The 21,957-nt window shown below is 41.4% G+C and overlaps 1 protein-coding gene and 1 long non-coding RNA gene across 2 annotated transcripts in view; one reads left to right on the top strand and one right to left on the bottom strand.

Moving 5' to 3' along the window:
• Positions 1-16,821, bottom strand: part of CEP290 (centrosomal protein 290) — a 103,233-nt gene extending 86,412 nt beyond the window's left edge. The window contains 5 exon segments of the mRNA XM_043492570.1: positions 9,619-9,762; positions 11,669-11,715; positions 12,009-12,078; positions 16,485-16,562; positions 16,699-16,821. Of these exon segments, the coding sequence (XP_043348505.1) occupies positions 9,619-9,762; positions 11,669-11,715; positions 12,009-12,078; positions 16,485-16,562; positions 16,699-16,800 (441 nt within the window). The 5' untranslated portion in view covers positions 16,801-16,821.
• LOC122455842 lies at positions 8,738-20,185 on the top strand. The gene is made up of 3 exons (XR_006274336.1): positions 8,738-8,748; positions 11,938-11,945; positions 19,974-20,185. It is a non-coding gene; the product is annotated as an uncharacterized LOC122455842 (long non-coding RNA).
• The last annotated feature ends 1,772 nt before the right edge of the window (positions 20,186-21,957 follow it).

Genomic DNA, 21,957 nt, shown 5'->3' with positions numbered 1-21,957 from the left:
TATCTTTTAGGTGAACTCTCTGGAAAAGTAGCAGATTCATACCCAGGACATTATTTCCATTGCCATGGAGAAGCTTTCACCTTTTGTTACCCCTAGTTTTGGAAGTGATATAAACACTCATGCCTCAAACATAAGCAAACCCCTTACGGAAAGTAGGAGGAGACTTCCGAGAGTACCAAAATTGCCCACTATGTAGTTTCTTGCATCTTCTACTAATGTAGCTGGTACTGGTTACATCATAGTCAGTATAGGGGACTTGATGGACGACTGGTATGAACTCCTATGGCCATGTATGTGGTGTATTTTTTAAGATACTCCCTGACAGAGGTGTCAAAATGAACTAAAAGGATGTGTACTGTTAGATTTTGGAAATCTTGTATGCTTGCTTCCATAGTAAATATGCAAAGATCTAGACTGAAAACTGGGTTGGCTTTCCACATGTTATTTGCACTTACTGTCACAGTTCAGGAAAACTGCACCTCTATTTTCTCCCCCATGGTTGCTTGAGGGCACCCACTCGAGGCTCTTGGCTTCTCAGCCGTCATCTCTCTTGGTTGGAGACCCATGTCTCTCTCCGTTGTGGGCAGGATTTTTTCCAGGACACACAGTTTCCTGTCTACACTGTGATATCCCTAGCAAGCTAGGCTGCCTAAACAGGCCAGCGTCTGTGCTTTGCTGTCTCTCCGAAGGCATATGGACCATGTGATTGCCCTTTATAAGCAAGCACATTTATTCTTAAGATGAAAACATTAGAGATATTAAAATAAAAGTTCATCTATGCACATTAAAAGCTTACAAGCAGTGACTCATCAGTCTTTTGGGGCCTCAGTAAGGCCTTCTAACTCTTTCCAGAAAGGATTGGGGGCCCTTGAGCAAAAGGTCCTGTCCATTTGATTAATAAGAAAGAAGGCACTAAGTCAGTTTAAACTCAGGTTATTTGTTCAGAAGTCCTTTTTTGTCTGTTGGTCTCTGGAGAATCCAGTTTGAACTAGTATATGCGAGCTTCGCTAGGTGGTGGTACTTCTCTGGAAGTGTCGCAATCTGAATGAATTTCCCCAATCACTCCACCCTGTTCTCAGTTCCTGGAGAAGCTGTGGTCACCCTACCCCATGAAATTATATACAGTCTCTTGTCCACAATAATATACACATTTAATACCATAACGTCTTTCAAGGATATTGCAGGAAATTTCTATATCTGTCACACTTAGCTGCCCACAAAGGGGCATTTGGATACCATCTGAGAATGACACCTAATTTACATTGCATCAAGTGCATCGTTCTATGTCCTCAGAAGGATTTTTAGCAGGTATATTTTGAGAAAACCCACTCGTGGGATGAAGTTAATGCATGGCACCAGAAATCCTAGCCATTAGAGATATATGGCTATTGATGATCCCTCAAGAAGTGATTGATGCAATGAAGTTTTAGATCTTTGCAAGTCTTGACCATTCTGGTAAAATTACAGCCAAAGACATGTCTGTTTTGACACCTTGGTGACAAATTCTCTGCATTGGGATCAAAATATCTTGATTATGAAGAACTAGTTGCTATGAATCCTTTTCAGTAGCTGTTCATTTATGAAAGGGTCCATTTCTCTGGACAGGGTACTGATTGGCATGTTATCTATGCATGGGTATAGGTGTGTAACATGTCATCTGTGCCTTGCTGTGACTACTTTCACCACTTAAGATTCTGGGTGAAGAGGACAGCTCAGACGGAACAGTCTTGCACTGGAATTGTGATCTCTTGTAAACAAACACTTTATGTCTTTGTCATTGTGATGGTGTATACAAACCCCATACTGGGCTGGAAAGGGTTAAAGGATAGCATTGGGCCCAGGTAGCCCCGCCCTTCCAACCCTGCAGAGCATGCTCCAATTGCAGAAAAGATTGAAAAGGGAGCAACCCAGCTCAGAAGAGGGGAGGAGGACACACCTATCCTGAAGGCTCCTGTCAAGGCACCATAGAAGCCTCCCTGAGGGAAGTGAGACTATATGCTGAGCTGGTTGGCACTGACAATTCAGTTATCTGGGACTGAAAGCTGTGAGAGAAAAGCAGCACTAGGAAGCAATGAAGGGAGAGTAACTCAGAGGACAACTTTGGGAGCCATATATTGTTGACCCTTCTACAGCCCTGGGTCAGAGCCCCCCCATCATTGCCCCCCACTACAGGAAGAACTCAGTCACGTGTACCCCTCACTGCACCTCTGAGTAAAAGAGGACCAGGACTGAAAGACTGGGAGGGAGGGGGCACCACGTGCTCTAACCGCTAGGCCACCTAACCCACCAAGGACTCTATTACAGTCATGCTGAAAATTGTTGCTTTGGAGGAAAACTTCTCTAGGTTTCTGAGACACTCTATACCTCAGGGGAGCATCCTGTAACCACCATATTCCTCATTTGTATATAATTGTGATATTGCATATAAAGCAGGCCATGTGAGGCATCGGAAAAAGTTATGATCTGCTGAAACCCAATGTTCCATCTAAATATGTACATCATTAATGAATATGAAGTTAGGAGAATGTGTTGTATGGTTGTTACTAAAATATGCCGACAGTTGGGGAATTGTCCAGATATTAGATCCCCAGAGACAAGGACAAGGGAGCTAACCAATGCCCGGATGGGTGTCAAACAACCATCAATAGCCATTGTCCTTCAAGGGTTACAATTCAATGACTCACTTGCACAAGGCCACACCAGGGGAATTGCTCAATCTTGACTGGTGACTCAGCAATGCCCACAAGTCCAGGCATGTCTGGTGTTCTCCAAGCACACGGACTAATGATATAAAACAGAACACAGTAGCCCTATGCTTTTCCTTTTCTCCTCCCTCTACCTACGCTGCAAGCAACAAGAATGCTCAGAAGAGTGAAGACTTCAACAGAGGAGACTTCCCCAGGTTTAAGAGACAAACCTGTATATTAAGGATTGTAAGGTCCAGAGGGGTGAGAACATTGCTTCATCTAAATACTGTCTAATGTGATAGGGTTAAGGTTTAGACTGCATGCTTATATTATATTTTAATTTTGGTAACCACTCTGACTTTTTGCCTATCACTTCTAATCACTTAAAATCTATCTTTTGTAATCTATCAATAAACTTGTTTTACTGTTTATCTTTACCAGTGAGTTTTCCTGAAGAGCTTGGTAAATCTGTTCAGGTCACAGAGGCTGGTGTATACCCACTTTCCATTGATGAAGTGGTGAATCAATTGATAAACTTGCATTGCTCTATAAAGGGTCTTGAGCAGTGCAAGACGGTATATTCCTGAGGTACAAAGCTGGGAGGATTTGGCTGGTACCTTTCTCTGTGTGATTCATGAGCGGCTCTGGAAGCATTCATGCAATCTAGCTGGATGTGGGGCTCCACATGTGATTATGCTGAGTGATAACAGCATCTGGAAGGGTTTTCTGCTTGCCACTAGCAAAGCATTGCGAAAGACCGCCCAGGCTGGAGAGTTAAGGGGTCACAGTGGTCCCACAGTCCCAGGCTGCACCCCATGGATCCCATCACAGTTTCCTTGGAAACTTCTGCTCCATATTCTTCCCTCTTCCCTGGCAATAGCCCCTTCTTGGATGCCCTTAGGGTTGGTAGCAAACAACAGATTGCTATGCTGGCTTTGACAGTGAATGTTGAGGTCTCTTTGCAATCTCATCTGATAATTTCTCTGTTTCCCCCCACTAGCTCCTCACCTGTAAGTTTGCATTTATAAGATAGCCATTTAGGATAAATGATGGCGATTCGTGGATGTAACATGGCTTCCTTTTGATCACCAAGTTAAAAACCATTGCTTGACACAAATCATATCAAGCGCTTGACCAAGACGTCTCACTCCAAGCAAGAATCATACCCCAAGTTCATGGCCCATTCATTTGCCATAGAGTAGGCTTTCCTTGCAAAGTATATGAAAAACCTTTGGTTTGAAAGGCAATAGCTGAGGGTTTTGAAATTTATGTGCACTGTGTCATCACTCTTATGGTTTATAGCACTGGTTCTCAAACTTTTTATATTGGAGACCCCTTTAACACAGAAAGCCTCTGAGTGCAGCCCTCGGCCTTAAATTAGAAACACTTAATATATCTAACACTATCTTAAATTCTAAATTTATAACCCTATTGTTTTAAATGAATGTACCTTTTCTCACTGCTTTTAAATTAAGACTAAAACCCATTTTTATTGAATTATTGTTAGAAGCACTGAAGTTATTTTTAAGTTACTATTAAGTAGAATTTCATTTTAATACTTAACAGCAATTAATCACCTTAAGCATAAGCATCATCATAAGAAAGAAAATCCGTGAGATGGATGATGCTATTTATTTGACACAAGAAGTTTTATTATTGATGTTGTGTTAGAAAAGCCACATCTGATGTCATCCTTTACTTCAGATTGGTTTCGGGATTTTGTCTTTATTGTGAGAAGGCTGCAGAATCCACTCTTGCATTCATAGATATTAGGAAACAGCAGAAGGACTCTCCAGGCCATTTCAGACACCAGTGAGTATTCACTTGCAACTGAACATCAGAACTGGTTTGGAGGCAGCTGTGTGAATTTTGGTTTCACTTCGTCATAATTGATCATATCATGTGCATGAATATCCTCAGTAGGTAACTGCTCAGCCATTACACTGAAAGGGTTCTTCAACAGGGAATAAAATGCTTCTGGTAGCACTGGGAAGTAGTGTGAGAACTCTTCGTGAAGGGCTTTCAGATGTTCACTAATAACTGACTTGAGAGCACTATCAACAATGACTTCCTCCTCCTCGCTGCATGAGAAAAGTGTGAGAAACATGCCATATCTGTCTGTGTCCAAATTACTGCACCACAGATCCAACTTTATCTGGAAGGCTCTGATTTTATTAGTCAGATCTATTAACATTGAACGTTTTCCCTGAGGTGACAGATAGAGGGTCATTAAGACTATTGAAGATATTGACTAGGTATGCTAAGCAGAGAAGTCATTTCTTGTCACTGAACATTTTGAAACCTCTTGTTTCTCTTTTTGCAAGAAAAACTCCTCCATCTCTTCATGAAATACAAAAGCGTGCTTTAATGCGTGTCCTCTAGAAAGCCATCTAACTTGAGTGTGGAAAAGCAGAACTTCGTATTCACCACCCTTTTCCTTGCAGAGCTCTTGAAAAAGATGACTATTCAAAGCATACAACATCCGCCAGAGCATTAAAGCACATTGGCAATATCTTTGCAGCTAGGACTCGACAATGGATTCCACGAGTGACAATCACATTAGGTGACACGCACTTTACCTTCTGCTGAAAGCCAGACCACACACCCACCATGGCTGGAGCACCATCAGTACATAGACTAATGAAAGATTTTTCTACTTATTGTCACTGCTTTCAAAAAATGCATTCACCTTATTGAAAGTGCCCTGTGCTGGTGTGGTTCTTTCAAGTTGTTCACAGAATAAGAATTCAACTTTAACATCCAAAGCATTAACATATCGTAGGAACGCAGTTAGTAACATCAGTAATTTCATCAAGTTGAGGCTGAACATACTGCTTTTAGCAGTAGATGTGGCCATTATTTTCAGGAGAAAATGTGTGTCTGACTTAAATTATATATATGTGTATATACACAATTGCTTTTACATTTTTTTTTTGCCTATCTCAATGTTCTGATTGGTCTGTGGTTTAATGCAGCTTTTCAGCCACTGAATAATTAAGCCCTCTAATGTCTCAATCCCAGGGCCAGCCTTGGGGAAAATGGCGCCCTGAGCGAACTTCTATTTTGGTGTCCTTTCTTTGGAGACAGAGCAGGGCTGGAGGCAAAGTGGGGCAGGAGGTAGAGCTGGGCTGTCAGCCCGAGCCACACCACTCACGGATCTGAGAGCTCAAAACCCCCATGTAATAACCTCGTAACCCCGTGAGGGGTCACAACCCCCAGCTTGAAAATCCCTAGTCTATGGGGTATTTTGGAAGAAGTCACCTTCTGACTAGGTTTTTGACTAGCAAAGCTATTGTTGCACCAACCTTGGGCTCCCCAAATTTATGAAATTTCTATGTTTTATATAAATATTTTAGTTTAACATTTGGTTTAATCAGGTGTCCTCATTTGGATTTTATGATGCCTTCAAAGGAGGCATCAATGGGAAAATATATATCTAATAATGCTTGAAAGGGAAATATTTTATTAATATTAATGAGTTCTTTGAAAGCCACTGACATAAGTCCTGAAAAAGTCCTGTAGATTTTGTTTAGTTTGTCTGTGATGTACTTGTGGTACTTAATTCCCTAGCCATTTACCGGGGGAAGGTAGTACACTATTCATCCTGGCATAGGGACCACACAACCGAGGAATGGTACTGTACACATAACTTGAATGTGGAAGTAGCTTGCTGGATGTCCCAGGAGCCTCAGGGCAAGTATACAGAACCCGCAGTAGCGAGCCTCCCAGCCTGGGCTGACAGACTCAGGCTTGCGCTACCACAATCAAAATAGCTGTAGAGATGTTGCAGCTTGGGCTGAAGCCTGGGCTCTGAAGCCTAGGGAGCGGAGTGGACTTCAGAGCCCAAGCTATAGCCCAAGTCACAACTATAGAGCGCTGTCTAGAAACCTATTCTAGTGTAGGTTTCAGAGTAGCAGCCGTGTTAGTCTGTATTCGCAAAAAGAACAGGAGTACTTGTGGCACCTTAGAGACTAACAAATTTATTTGAGCATAAGCTTTCGTGAGCTACAGCTCACTTCATCGGATGCATTCGATGAAGTGAGCTGTAGCTCACGAAAGCTTAGAGACTAACAAATTTATTTGAGCATAAGCTTTCGTGAGCTACAGCTCACTTCATCGAATGCATCCGATGAAGTGAGCTGTAGCTCACGAAAGCTTATGCTCAAATAAATTTATTAGTCTCTAAGGTGCCACAAGTACTCTTTTTCTTTATTCTAGTGTAGTAGCGCAAGCCTGAGGCTGTGGACCCAGGTTGGGAAGCTTGCTGCTACAGGCTCCATAGACATACCTGAGAAGCTGCCTGATTACTCTCCCCATGCTGGCTAGCACTCAAGTAAGTATTGTAAGAGCAACTCTGTATGAATCAGGGCTTTACTCACTAAATCAGGATAATTTTGAATAGTCGGAGGCATTTCCCACTTACCCTTCTGTAATCCCATGAAGTTGCAGTTCATGATGAATGCAATCCTCCTGTGCCTCTGTTCTAGTCTGACTGCCTGAAGTGCTCCTAATATGGAGCCAGTCTGTGGAGCAGGTGAGGGGTGGGGAGAGAAAGGCAGGCCCATCTCGGCCACTCAGAGTCTGTGCCCCTTTCCTGGGCAGAGCAACGGTTTATGGTGGCTAATCAGAAGGCACAATTCCCATTCCTAAACTGCCTGAAATCTGTGCTCCTTTCCCTGGCACTGCAATGGTCCTTGGGCTGAAAGCCAGACACCCACAATTCTCATTAGGCTGCAGCCTGAGGTAGGGCTGAACAGGAACAAGCTTCCCTGCAGGCCCAGACATGCTGCAGAGTGGGAGAGGAGCAATGACAAGATACAGAGCACTGTGAGAGCCTCTGTCTATGGGAAAAGCCCCGCAAACACTCCCTCAGAGGAAGGCAAAGGAGAAGAGGTTCAAGCCCCGATTTTCACTCCACTTGTTCAATTTTCACTTGTGTAAAAATATGAATTACTGCCTTGGGAAGGACACAATTGCTTTTGCCTTTTTGCATCTGGAGTCTCTACAGTTTGCAGGACCTACTCTGAGTATTGTTGAAATTCTCTCAATTCATAGTGGGAGAAAAGGGAACTGAGTAACAGCCTGCTTCTTTTCCCAGGGGGTTGAGGACCCCCTCTGTATCTGGGGGAGGTGCACTCTATCTTTTCAGGTTTCAGAGTAGCAGCCGTGTTAGTCTGTATTCACAAAAAGAAAAGGAGTACTTGTGGCACCTTAGAGACTAACAAATTTATTTGAGCATAAGCTTTCATGAGCTACAGCTCACTTCAACGGATGCATTTGGTGGAAAAAACAGAGGAAAGATTTATATACACACACAGAGAACATGAAACAATGGGTTTATCATACACACTGTAAGGAGAGTGATCACTTAAGATAAGCCATCACCAGCAGCAGGGGGGGGGAAAAGGAGGAAAACCTTTCATGGTGACAAGCAAGGTAGGCTAATTCCAGCAGTTAACAAGAATATCAGAGGAACAGTGGGGGGTGGGGTGGGGTGGGGAGAAATACCATGGGGAAATAGTTTTACTTTGTGTAATGACTCATCCATTCCCAGTCTCTATTCAAGCCTAAGTTAATTGTATCCAGTTTGCAAATCAATTCCAATTCAGCAGTCTCTCGTTGGAGTCTGTTTTTGAAGCTTTTTTGTTGAAGGATAGCCACTCTTAGGTCTGTAATCGAGTAACCAGAGAGACTGAAGTGTTCTACAACTGGTTTTTGAATGTTATAATTCTTGACGTCTGATTTGTGTCCATTCATTCTTTTACGTAGAGACTGTCCAGTTTGGCCAATGTACATGGCAGAGGGACATTGCTGGCACATGATGGCATATATCACATTGGTAGATGCGCAGGTGAAGGAGCCTCTGATAGTGTGGCTGATGTGATTAGGCCCTATGATGGTATCTCCTGAATAGATATGTGGACAGAGTTGGCAACGGGCTTTGTTGCAAGGATAGGTTCCTGGGTTAGTGGTTCTGTTGTGTGGTTGCTGGTGAGTATTTGCTTCAGATTGGGGGGCTGTCTGTAAGCAAGGACTGGCCTGTCTCCCAAGATCTGTGAGAGTGATGGGTTGTCCTTCAGGATAGGTTGTAGATCCTTGATGATGCGTTGGAGAGGTTTTAGTTGGGGGCTGAAGGGGATGGCTAGTGGCGTTCTGTTACTTTCTTTGTTGGGCCTGTCCCGTAGTAGGTGACTTCTGGGTACTCTTCTGGCTCTGTCAATCTGTTTCTTCACTTCCGCAGGTGGGTATTGTAGTTGTAGGAATGCATGATAGAGATGTGATAGAGATCTCTCTGATAGAGATGCATGATAGAGATCTTGTAGGTGTTTGTCTGAGGGGTTGGAGCAAATGCGGTTATATCGTAGAGCTTGGCTGTAGACAAAGGATCGAGTGGTATGATCTGGATGAAAGCTAGAGGCATGTAGGTAGGAATAGCGGTCAGTAGGTTTCCGATATAGGGTGGTGTTTATGTGACCATCGCTTTCAGGATTTTTCCCCCTTCAGTCCAGGTCTCTTGAGGGACTCAGCCCCTGAGCTGGCCAGGTAGCTTTTGCTTGTCCTTAGATTCTCACCCAAAATGCTCCTGATTGGGCTTTTCTGTGTTAGAGTCACAAGGTGGGTACCAGACATGCCAGTTTGACTGAGCCCCATATCCTATTAGTGCCAGGGTTGGCTGGCTGAGAACAGGCAGGGCATAATTTACCCTCTTAAAAGTAAAGATTTCTACACAAATGGTTGGAAGAAACTGAACTGCCAAATTGTTCCACTTATGGAGGCAAAAATCTGATGGCCAGAGCTGAAGGATGGAGCTTAGGCCTGGAAATTCCAGCAACAACATTGGACCCGTTCTGAATTCCAGGTGGGAGAATTCATTAGCCCATGAGTAATGAATTCAGAGACAAGCTGTGTAACAGAATAAAATATTTCTTACCTGTTCATTAACTTTCTTCTCTTTTTCTAGCTCCTTTTCCATATCTGTTAATTCTCTGTCTTTTTGTTCCAATTGCTTTTCCAGCTGACGGATCTCATCACGCAAAAACCGAGTATCACGACCACCAACAGCTCGCTGTGCCATCTTAGAAGAATGTTAAAAACTAACAAATGTACATTTTTCTTCAAATTAAAAATGTAGGACAGCTAGTGAGACAGATTTATTTGCATGGAAGTAACAATGTCTGCAAACAATTTAAAAAAAATAAGATAATGGGTGAAGTTTCCATCTAATGTTTTAGTAACAACAAAAATTACTTGAGCACAAATCTTCAGAGTTATTAAAATAAAGATCTCCCTAGAGATCACCATATGTACAGAGTGCTCTGCAGACATGTACTTGGTGCATTCTAAATTAATACTGAAATTAACAACCATACATGGCAAATACATCTCTTTCAGCAGTGGGTACTGTTTTTATTTGTGAAACAAACTTCTTCAGGCATATCAAAGGCATTTGCCCTCACTGAGGCCTAAGTGTCTGATCCAAAGCATAGAGAATCTGTCCCCGGCAATCTCAGCGTGTGTGTGTGTGTTTTACTAGTTGGACCTAAACAGGGGATTTGCCACTCCCAGGGGGATAGGAGAGAGGAAAGCAGAGGTTGGAGTCAAGTCCCTCTCCCTCTTTGCGTTTGTTCCATCCCACTGGCCAGTTGGGAGGAGGATTGGTACCCAGTTGGCTCTCATACACTCCTCTCTTAAAAATTTAAACTTTTTCTGTGCTACACAAGTCTCTTGCTTCTTCAGCTGTCCTGCCCCCCTCCCTGTAGGGTAGATAGGGAGCTTTATTTCCTCAACGTATCATGGAGGCACAGTTGGGGTAAGAAATAATAGGATTTAGAAGTCTGATACTAAGTAATAATATAAAAATGTGTCATTTGTCACAACCTGCAGTCGGTCTCCAGTGTGGATAAAGGCTAATAGAGCCAGCTCCCAGGAGGTATATGAGACCCATGATTTTTGCTAGCTTTGCTTGTGCCTGTACACAGAAGAGGAGGCCTGAAATCTTTCCGACAGAGGCTTCCCCTTGGTACTCTCTATCCTACGTCGACTAAAGAACTCAGACATGAGCTGAATCCAGGGAGTAGACTGAAGGGTCTACAAGATTATAGGTTAGATCAGGCCCACGCCATTTCCCGCAGCTCCCATTGGCCAGGAACGGCGAACCGCGGCCATTGGGAGCTGCAAGCGGCCATACCTGAGGACAGTCAGGTAAACAAAGCATCTTGCGGCCTGCCAAGGGCTTACCCTGAACACGCCACGAACCAAATTTGGGAACCCCTGGGTTAGATCCGCAGATCTCAAACTGTGCGTTGCAAGTTCATTTTAAGGGGGTCATCTGGACTGGCATTAGACTTGCTGGGGCCCAGGGCAGAAAGCTGAAGCCCGAGCCCTGCCACACAGGGCTGAAGCCGAAGCAATTTTGCTTCGCGGGTCCATAGGGAATTGCCCTCCTTGCCACACTCTAATGCCAGCTCTGATTTTGGAGTAATACAGGGCACTGGGGTTGTGTAGTAATTTTGTTGTCAGAAGGGGTCACAGTGCAATGAAGCGTAAGAAATGCTGGGTTAGATATTGCGAGCCCTATCACGATGCACTGGACCTGGTTATGTGTCTGGTATGTGACATAAGGGGGAGACATATACCACCTCTGCCAGTGTTAAGTTCATAAAGTTGCAGCCTGCACCTTAAAATCGATTCCAGTGTCTGCCTTTCATTTACTTGAATGGACTGAAAAAAAAAAATCCATGTGAGTCTTTTAACTGACTTTTATAGATTTTTGATCAGTCCCTAAAACGAACACCTATCTAGGTTTTTTGAGTTCTTTATCCAAACACAAAACCCACCACCTTTTTTTTTTAACATTTAAAAAGGAACAGATTATTTTTCCATGCTCAAAATTCAAATAATGTCAAAAACTGTACCCAAGTCCACAGAGAATAAATACCATTGGAGCTCTAGAAACTAATTTAGTTTAAAAACAAACATACCTCTAATTCATTTTCTAGTTTCATAACCTTTGCTTTTAATTGATTTTCTGTTGAAATAAAAATAGGACATACTGGGTTATCCAAAACCTCTAAGCAAAGGAAAATACTTATGAGAACTACAGTAACAGCAGCAATCTTCATTCCCATTTATCAATATCGGGATGAAATCCTGTCCCCCTTGAAATAAATGGAAATTTTGCCATTGCTTTCAATGTGAACAGGATTCCACCCATAGTTATTATTTAAGCCTAATGTTTTATTAGTTATAGACCTGCAGGTAATAAGTCACTTTGTGCATAGCTATTTTTTTTTTAAATGCTTATTCAGAAGAGTTACTCACCAAATTTGGCTTGCTCCTCCCCAGCTTTTTCAACTTCTTCTAAAGCCAGCTCTACCTCTTGGGCTTTCATCTAGCAAAGAAATATACATAGTAAGAAAAAAGATTTACCTTCAGACGAATTTATGAGATGGTGATAATCTCCACAAAATCTCATTCTAGAACTAATGGAACATCATTCAAACCAGTGGTCGAGTCAGGTATAGAACCAGATACCCTCCGAGCAACAGGCAGGTGCTCTATCCAGTAGGCCACATTAGGTATTTTTTCACAGGAATTATATTACCAATAAAGAAACCTTACGTACTCAAAAGCACACCCTGAAAACTACAGAAAAGGTCCCAAGAAAAAACAGACTTTGTAACCTGGCTGGCACTGCCATTTTCAATACATCTATGATAGAATACAAGTAGTATGATATAAAGATTTCATAAGCATGGTTTTGGGATGGAGGGAGATACCTCAATATTGATGCAAAAAATGACAATAATAAATTATAAAATATAACTGTCTGCACCATTACTGAATATTAAGGTATAGCTACAAGAATGTTATACCCAGGGTGCTTGAAAATATAAGAATACATATGTTTAGCTAGTTATGTTACAAAATGTTAAAACTACTCAAAGAAATTCCATAGGATTTCTGTTTCTCTCTCCCAACATCAACCATATCTCAAAAGCGCAGACTACCTAAAACAACGTTTTAAGTAGAGGGCTAACTGTAAAAAGGAATGTAGGGTATATTATCAGAGCAATAAATCTAGGTAGAGTGAGCTCTAATAATCCCCTCCCTCTTGCAAGAAAAGCTACTTGTGTTCTTAAAAACTTTATAGAATAACATGTGCAGCTGGAGATGTTTTAAACTTTTGTTTATTTCTTAAAATGTTGAAATGAAAAATACCTTTGTGAAATGGATAGTTGCAAATATATTAGCTAAATGCAAAGCGCCTAATACAGCTCCTAATGTCATGTGCAATGTGTAACGCTGGGCCAGAAAGGGTTAAGCAACTATCAGGGTAAATGACCCAAATTCTACCTTTAAAGACATATTAGGAAAGTATGTAAGTGGTAATTAGGGCTATTCCTTACAAGTAGCTAACAAAGCAATGTTAGATGGATTACAGCTTTGAAATGTAAACTTGTATTGTTAAAGAACTGGAAAAAGACAGTAATTGTAAAAATCTATGTTTACCTATATCTTGTTAGAAGTTAACAATGTAATCAGATGGTTCCTGTCTATGTTGTATTCTGTGAATTGAGAGATCAAAAGGAGATCTTAAATTTAAATGAACTGTGAATATAGTAATATCACTGTATCGATTTCTCTTTTAAATATATAGCAGATCACCTGTGAATGGCGGAAGATAGGCAATTGCCTTATGTTAATCCATGTATCTAATTACAGGTGATGCTTAAGAAACAGGTCTATTTCAAAGTCGTGACGATTGCCTATTGATCACCTGAGGACCCTGTGCTGTCAAAAGAAGGCCTGGATCTGTATAAAGGACTCTTGGGTCCTGATCCTTTTTATCTCAGAACTCCTTGAGCTTTATTCAGGGAAAGCTTGTGTCATAAGACTGAGATCTCCAGTCCCACCTGGATCACCCTGGATATGAACACTGGATTATAACCTATGGACTAACTCGGAAAGAACTCTTTGCAGCTCCAAAGCTCCCAGTCTCTACTATAAAAAGAACAGGAGTGGCACCTTAGAGACACAAGTACTCCTGTTCTTTTTACGGGTACAGACTAACACGGCTGCTACTCTGAAACGAATCTCTACTATGAAATTGATCTCAGAACTGTACTCACGTCTGTATGTATAATGTTCTTTTAACCAACACTATCTTTTCTTTATTACTAAATTTTAGTTTAGTTAATAAGAATTAGCTGTAAGCATGTATTTGGGTAAGTTCTGGAATATTCATTAGCCTGGGAGGTAAAATGTCCGATCCTTTGGGATTGGTAGAACTTGGCTGTCTGAGAGAGAGAGCCCAAAGGCTGGGTTGCTTCTAAGGGAGCTAGCATTTTGGCTTCTGCGTAATCAGTAAGATATTATAGAAGCTGTTTTGTGGCTAGCTTGGTGGATCCAAGTATTGGAATAACCACCAGCTTTGGGGATTGTCTGCCCCATTCTTTGCAGTTTGCCCTATTGAGTAACTCCGCTCAGCCCCCCGGGACCTCAGTCACACTAAGTAAAGGATAAAATGTTTTATGTCTCAACATGGAATCAAATGACCTTGCAAACTAGAGTAAGAAGCCATTTATGTAAACAATGTTTATACTAATGGATAATAAATTAATTACTGGCAGTGCACAAGCAAACCCTCAACCAACTCAGAAAGACAAGAAAATCCATCATTATAAAAACTGTCACATAGAATCAACAACTTAAGCTAAAAACTTTCTCAAAGTTATTTAATTTTAAAAGACTTTTAAGAACCCAAAACTCTCATATAAAAAACAAGAATATTTGGACTTTTTGAAAACAGACTTTCATTTCCTGTCAAACTTTCATAAAACTGAAAGATTATCTCAGAGAATGGACGAATAAAAAGAAGCTAGCTTTGAAAAGTTATCTGATGCTTTCCTGCCACAAGACAAAGGACGTTAAACAGACTGCACTGTCAGGAGTTGAAGAGTGTCACCTAAGCCAGTCTTGAGGGGATGAAGTCAATGAAAGGGTAAGCAGCCATCTCTGAAACTAAACAAACCTGAAAGAGGTATGTTCTCTATAATTTCAAGAAAATAGGAAGGAAAAGGGTATAGAAACTCTGAAGTGAGCCTCCCTCACACACTCCCTCTGTCACCCTGTTCAGACACAGCTCTCCATAAGTAAGTTGCTACAGACAGATAAGAAAAACAAAGAAGACTCAAGAAGAAACCAACTCAAGGAAGATCTCCCAAAGACTTCAACATGGATTGGTGAGAGCAAGTTCGCTAAATACACTGCTAAGTGATTAGATTTAAAACTTTTGTACTGATTTTGTTGAAATACTGTTGTAACTTGGAAAACATAAGGCTTGCCTATACATACAGCTTAGTGAAGATGTTACCTACATCGACGGGAGAGCTTCTCCTGTCATCTTACATACTCCACCTCCCCGAGAGGCAGTAGCGATGTTGACGGGATAAGCTGTCCCGTCGACATAGCACTTTCTACACCGGGAATTCAGTCCATACATCTGCATTGCTCAGGGGCGTGAATTTTCCATCCCTGAGCGATGTAGCTATACCAACTTAAGTTCATAGTGTAAACCAGTGCTAACACCAAGTTAATCACCAAGTGGTTAGATTCTGTAATTCTGGAAAGGGTAAACTGAGAAATAGTGGGATGCAACTGGATCTAAAATTCTTAATTTTCATAAGTGGCCTGTTTTAAGACAGATCCTTAAATGGCTTCTTCTGAGTAATTAATTTAAATATCTTCTTCAAATTCATAGGATTTAGCTAAGATTGCTTACTTTACGCAACTATAAACTGTTTAGGTTATTAATAATTAACAGGCTTCACTGCCTTTAACAAATTATTTTGTTCAAGTGAACTGTTTTAAGTATCTAATAAGATGCTAAAACTTAATTCACAATAATTTGGGAAATAATATACTTTGATCTTAGCTTACCAAGAGAAAAGCGCCCCCGCCCCCGCCCCCTGAGATGGGTCATGCTCAAGGGTGTAAACAGCTCTCCACAGAGAGACATGCAAAAAAGATTGTAACAGAAGTAACCAGTTTATCATTTGTGTTCAGACATTTGTGCAGTTTGGTTTAATTTTTAAAATCCTTCTTTAATAATAAAATAGCCATGATTAACAATTGTGATTATTTTGCTTGTTCTTGATAATGGTGTCCTGTAAGGTATGAAAAAGAACCTCTGTGACTACATAAGGGGGAGCCAGACCCCAGAACTGACAATAAGAGAAACAATTAGTCAGAGCTCGCCTACAATTCCTTGTTTCTCTAAACTAAATATTGTTAGTAATTTTTCAAATAAAATTACATGGCATCCAACAATTTAAAACTATCCCTTTCAACATCACACCACCTTCCTAATGAGTAGTGCTGACACTCAAGTTTTGAAGGTTATTCCAAACTAGTACCAATCAAACTGGAATCACATCATCGTGTATTTTTATGTGCCACAAATGTTACAGAAAAACAATTTTTAAGATATTTTACAGCATCTAAAAATTGTTTGAGATTTGTGTTTGTATTTCTCTATCTGGAAAAGCAGGCTCTTTTAATTACACAAACTGTTTTTAAATTCATCATACACACATATAACTCCCAGAAGCACTTATGTAAAGCAACAAAGTATGTGTGTCTTCCAGTACACCTGGGAGTTACATGTGTGTAGCTGTATGAAAAAAAGAACTAAGCTTCCACTTGAAAATGGAAACAAATATTTTTATCTAAAAATAAATACATGAATGCATTTTTAAAAGTCACGGTGTTTTAAAAAATAAGATTAATACAAACCTTCATTAATGATTGTGTAATTTTAAAAAGATGTACCACATGTTCAGGATTTTCATCTTTTAAGTCATTTCCTTCAACCTAAATATAGATGAGAATATGGTTTAGTTAAACATCAAGAAAATTAAATAAACACACTTAATACAACACACATATTATACCTGTTCAGGTTAATTAAAGAATAAATAATAAAACTGTTGAAGTTCACTTAAAGTACCTTGGCTACAGTCACCAGCAAACTATCTGCCAGTTCTTCTTGACGAGGCAGATCATCAGCATCAATTCTCATAAGCATCTTCCAATCTAAATTGGGTGGCATCTTGAATTTGAAATAGTTTTTCTGTAACAACAAAATAATCAAACATCAGTACTATTTATGAACTTGTAGCTATGACTGTCAAAATCAACCATGTGAATGGCAGAGACTGATGCTAAGAACCATCCACCAATCTCATAGTGCAGTACATTGTGTTTCTCAGTGAACACACTGCAATCTTTGAATCAGATATTCCAGAAGGCAAATCTGCCTCTGGCAACAGAAAATCTCTTATATAACACCCAACGGTTGTACAGCGAACTTCTGATTACTCAGCATCCATTTCTGTAAGATAGCAAAATTCTTGTGCTAGCTATGACCCTCATCTTTTTGCTTACTGTGCCTGTATCCATAAAATCCAGTAGTTAATCTGAAAGCTGGCCAATCAATGTGAGGGTAATAAGAATGTGAAACAGTAAGTCCATCTACATGGAGCTTCTCTCCTGTCTATAACTATGTGTCACAGCAGCTTGCCATTGTATTGGACATGGTGAGAAATGCCTGAACTACATCCATAAGGGGGTTAGAGTTTGTGGATTACTACATTCACCATGGCTGTTCCAACCATGCGCTGACAATAGCCCAAAAAGAGCAGTAGAGCCTTGCTAAGTTTAAACACAGAACAAGCATTTTTTTAAAATCTATTTATTGCCCCAAGTTAGAAGGATGGCAACAATGCAGTAAAAAACAAAACAAAACAAAAACCAGTCAGTATATTTAGTCCATTGTGGTGAGCTAACGTACGGAATTGGGACAGATATTTTGTGCATGACAATCACCCTCTCAGGGCTGATCTCCACTTACAGGGGATTGACGCATGAAGATCAATCCCCAGGAGTCATTTCACCAGGTCTAGTGAAGACCAGCTACATCGACCGCCATTCGCTCTCCCGTCAACTCCGGTACTCCTCCAGAACAAAAAGCATAAGGTAAGTCAACAGGAGAGTGTCTTCCGTCAACCTAGCATGGTGTAGACACCACAGTAAGTCGACCTAAAGTATGTCAACTCCTGTTACGTTATTCACATAGCTGGAGTTGCATAACTTAGGTCAACTTCGCCCTGTAGTGTAGACCTACCCTCCAACATCCAACTTCTCCTATGAGCCCCAGTCTACAAAAAGAGAGGACTTTTGATGTCTTTTTAGCCCTCATACTCCCCACACCTGAGGCTGTTAGAATCTCACGCATACTTCTAGGAATTGGCACAACTTGATCTGCATTACCTCAGCCCAGTCTAGAGTTTCACCAACTTAACCTCCCTTTTTATACTCCACAGTCACACAACCTCAGCTGCCACTGCCTTCCTCAAAGCATTCCTAGAATTGTCTGTGATGACTACATGAAAACTTTTCTCCTCCAGCTGTGCAATTAAGTTATGAGGCAAATCATCCTTTCCTAGCCCCCAGTGAAAATGTGTGACCTGCCAGCTCTCTGTACTTCACATTTATTATCTCAGTTATATCATTTTTACAAGTCTAAATCCAGTTTTATTGGGGAATCCTTAGACACTGAGCAAAAGTACCTGAAGAAAAGAAAAAGAGATATATTCATTACTTCAATATCGTTCAGAAGTTCTACATTACTTGATTTTGTATATTGGCCAGTATTAAAAAGTCTTTAATAGCCCAAATGCATAATATGTCATAAAAAAGAAAAATGTAGGAATTGTGGGAAAATATATTTTACCATAACATTCTAGAGCAGTGGTGGGCAACCTGCGGCCTGCACGCAGCCCATTAGGGTAATATGCTGGCGGGCCGCACGACAGTTTGTTTACATTGACTGTCTGCAGGCACCTCGCCCGCAGCTCCCAGTGGTCGCGGTTCGCCATTCCCGACCAAAGGGAGCTGCGAGAAGCGGTAGTCACCACGTCCCTGTGTCCTGAGGACAGTCAATGTAAACAAACTGTCTTGCGGCCCGCCAGCAGATTGCCCTGAAGGGCCACCTGCAGCCTGTGGGCCGCAGATTGCCTACCACTGTTGTAGAGTCAGTTTGTCTGTGCTTACTAAGTGTTCTGGAAAATATATATTCTATATAATCAATCATTTTCCAAGGATGACACTACACATGCATTATGCATATATTTCTGATCTTCTACTTCTCCTGGATGACAGGGAGACACAGCTGCAGTATGCCATGCAGAAGAAATTCAACGATCTTTTGAAATGCTAGTCCTGCCCAGTTAATTAGGTGAAAAGAGGGAAAATATATTCTAAGCAGAAGGAGAAGATGATGTGTCAGAGTAGCAGATGACCAAGGAGAAGAAGAGGCTGAGACTGCAGATTAGGCAAATAGGCTATTGGCATCATGAAAACATGGGCCATGAGATGTCAACAAGTAGTACTGAAATGGAACCACAGACAGATAAATGATTGAGGGTTTTACTGTCCCTTCCACAGCAAGGACACATCCAAGAATATAAACAGAATTATCTTCCAACAGCCCCACTCTAGAATTCTGCCATGCAACTAGTCCTTCACTATCCTTCCACACACCTCTTGTTCTTCCTAATCCTTAATTAGCCAATGACCCCGGCATCACAAATCCCATTTATACAAACCTATAGGTTACTTCATTTTAGGACACCAACTTTATGTTTGACCCTGTAAGCAGGGTCTGAATGAATTCTACCCTGACATCTAGTGATGAACTAGGGAAGATTTCCGCAACTGACCTTGTTTGTGTAGACATTCCCATTTGGCCTAGGTGCACAGCATGATGGAGCTGATTTGCCCAAATGATCACTTTTGGCAGGTGTTTGATTGCAAGTCACTTTGTAATTGGGTGCAGGGCTAATAAAGTGTTGTTATCCTCGGTTTGTGGGAGCAGAACTGTGCTTGGCATGCCCTGATTGAGGGTTCCACCCTCAGCTGAACTGTGCTCACTAAGCGAGGGGTAGGACCAAGGAGAACAACTGAGAGTGGGATATGGTGGAGGGAGAAAGGAGGAGTATGTGAAAGGAACTTTTGATTGTTGGACTTAAGAACCTGAGGCAAAAACACTGCCCAACATACTCTGGGATGGGTGTGTTACTCATGATGTTATGAATCCTGCTGTGACGTTGCACTCCATATGTTTTATGGAAATATGCTTATGAATGTAAATATGATATAACTGGAATATTCTTTATGCAAAAGGTCTCTTGTAAGGTATCATAAAGATTATAACCTACTGAGAAGCAGGTGGAGAAGGTATTAAGGAAGTCTGCCTATAAGATTGTCAGTGGAGAAGCAGACACAGTTGAGGTAACCCCTGAAAACTTGCAGGACTTTGTTGGCAAGCCCATCTTCACTGTGGATTGGATGTATGACCTCACTCCTCCTGGAGTGGTGATGGGCCTGGCCTGGACAGCTATGGGTAAGATGCAGCTGCAGCAGAATCAATGGGGGATTAGCAAGGTGGGCATTTGTCATGGGTGCTCGTGCTTCCAGGAGAAACTCACTTCCTTTTTGCCAGTTAGGCAGAGTTACTTGTGCTGAATGGGGAGCAGCAGCTGGGGAACTGAATTACTGCTCCTCTTAAGTTTCCATGCCTTTTTTCTGAAAGCAGCTGTGCAGGAGAGGAAGTAAAATTCCCCTCTTGGTCCAACGGGAGAACCTTATTAGCATTACTGAAACTCCATCCTTTGGCTACTTTAGCTCCTGACTTGTTCTCTGCTGAAAGCTGATGCTCATTTCTTCTCTCATATCAGACCCCTCTTGGCTTCAAGCCAGTGTGCGTCTTCTCCAAGGCTTCATATTGTGGGAGGGACTAATTCTGAATGTAAAGACTTTTGTAGGCATGCATACATGAGCCTGTAATCTTCCAGCAGCACGACGTGCTACCTAGGTACACAAGCATGGTGCACCATGGCATGCTTTCTATAAATATATCAGAGGGATAAATACAGGAGAGGGAGAGGAATTATTTCAGCTCAGCACCAATGTGGACACAAGAACAAATGGGGATAAACTGGCCACCAGGAAGTTTAGACTTGAAGTCAGACGAAGGTTTTTAACCATCAGAGGAGTGAAGTTTTGGAATAGCCTTCCAAGGGAAGCAGTGGGGGCAAAAGATCTATCTGGTTTTAAGATTCTACTTGATAAGTTTATGGAGGAGATGGTATGATGGGATAATGGGATTTTGGTAATTAATTGATCTTTAAATATTCAGGGTAAATAGGCCAAATCCCCTGAGATGGGATATTAGATGGATGGGATCTGAGTTACCCAGGAAAGAATTTTCTGTAGTATCTGGCTGGTGAATCTTGCCCATATGCTCAGCGTTTAGCTGACTGCCATATTTAGGGTCGGGAAGGAATTTTCCTCCAGGGCAGATTGGAGAGGCCCTGGAGGTTTTTCGCCTTCCTCTGTAGCATGGGGCATGGGTGACTTGAGGGAGGCTTCTCTGCTCCTTGAAGTCTTTAAACCATGATTTAAGGACTTCAATAGCTCAGACATGGGTGAGGTTTTTCATAGGAGTGGGTGGGTGAGATTCTGTGGTCTGCACTGTGCAGGAGGTCAGACTAGATGATCAGAATGGTCCCTTCTGACCTTAGTATCTATGAATCTATGAATATATTACTCCTACTTGTATGCATGTATCATTCTTGTGTCTGAAGCTAAAAATATAAAGTATAACTCTGAGATCCTATTGTAATTATGCGAAGTGCGGGCCATTAATGGTGGTTTAGAATCTTGATGGCTCCCATTGACCTAGTCAATTGGTTGTGAATGGTTTATTTACTTGCAAACCTTCCTGTGTACATGTGGGCCAACCCAGGAAGAATGGAGACTAGGGGTTTTACAGTGACATGTAAGCATGTCACATGACCCTGGAATCCACCTTAATCCTTGTACTTTTCCATTGATGAGGCAGGGGTAGGGACAAGCACAGACCAAAGATTCCTTACTTGTGCCAAAGCTATAAAAGGGGGTGGAGCAGGACACAAGGGGATGCCAGTTATGAGAAAACCTCTGCTTACCACCTGAGATGTCTGTTGGAACTAACAGGGACTGTACTGGGGAAAGGATTGGGCCCAGACTAAGAAGGAGTCTAGTCTATGAAAGAAGCTTATTGGAACATCTCTGAGATATTACCTGTAATCAGTTTCTTAATGTATTAGGCTTAGACTTGTGTGTTTTTGCTTTGTGACTTACTTTCTTCTGGCTGTTATTACTT

This window comes from Dermochelys coriacea, chromosome 1 (assembly GCF_009764565.3).
Source record: "Dermochelys coriacea isolate rDerCor1 chromosome 1, rDerCor1.pri.v4, whole genome shotgun sequence".
Taxonomy (NCBI): Eukaryota; Metazoa; Chordata; order Testudines; family Dermochelyidae; genus Dermochelys; species Dermochelys coriacea.
Note: the sequence above shows the minus strand (reverse complement) of the source record. Positions and strands in the feature narration are given on the sequence as shown.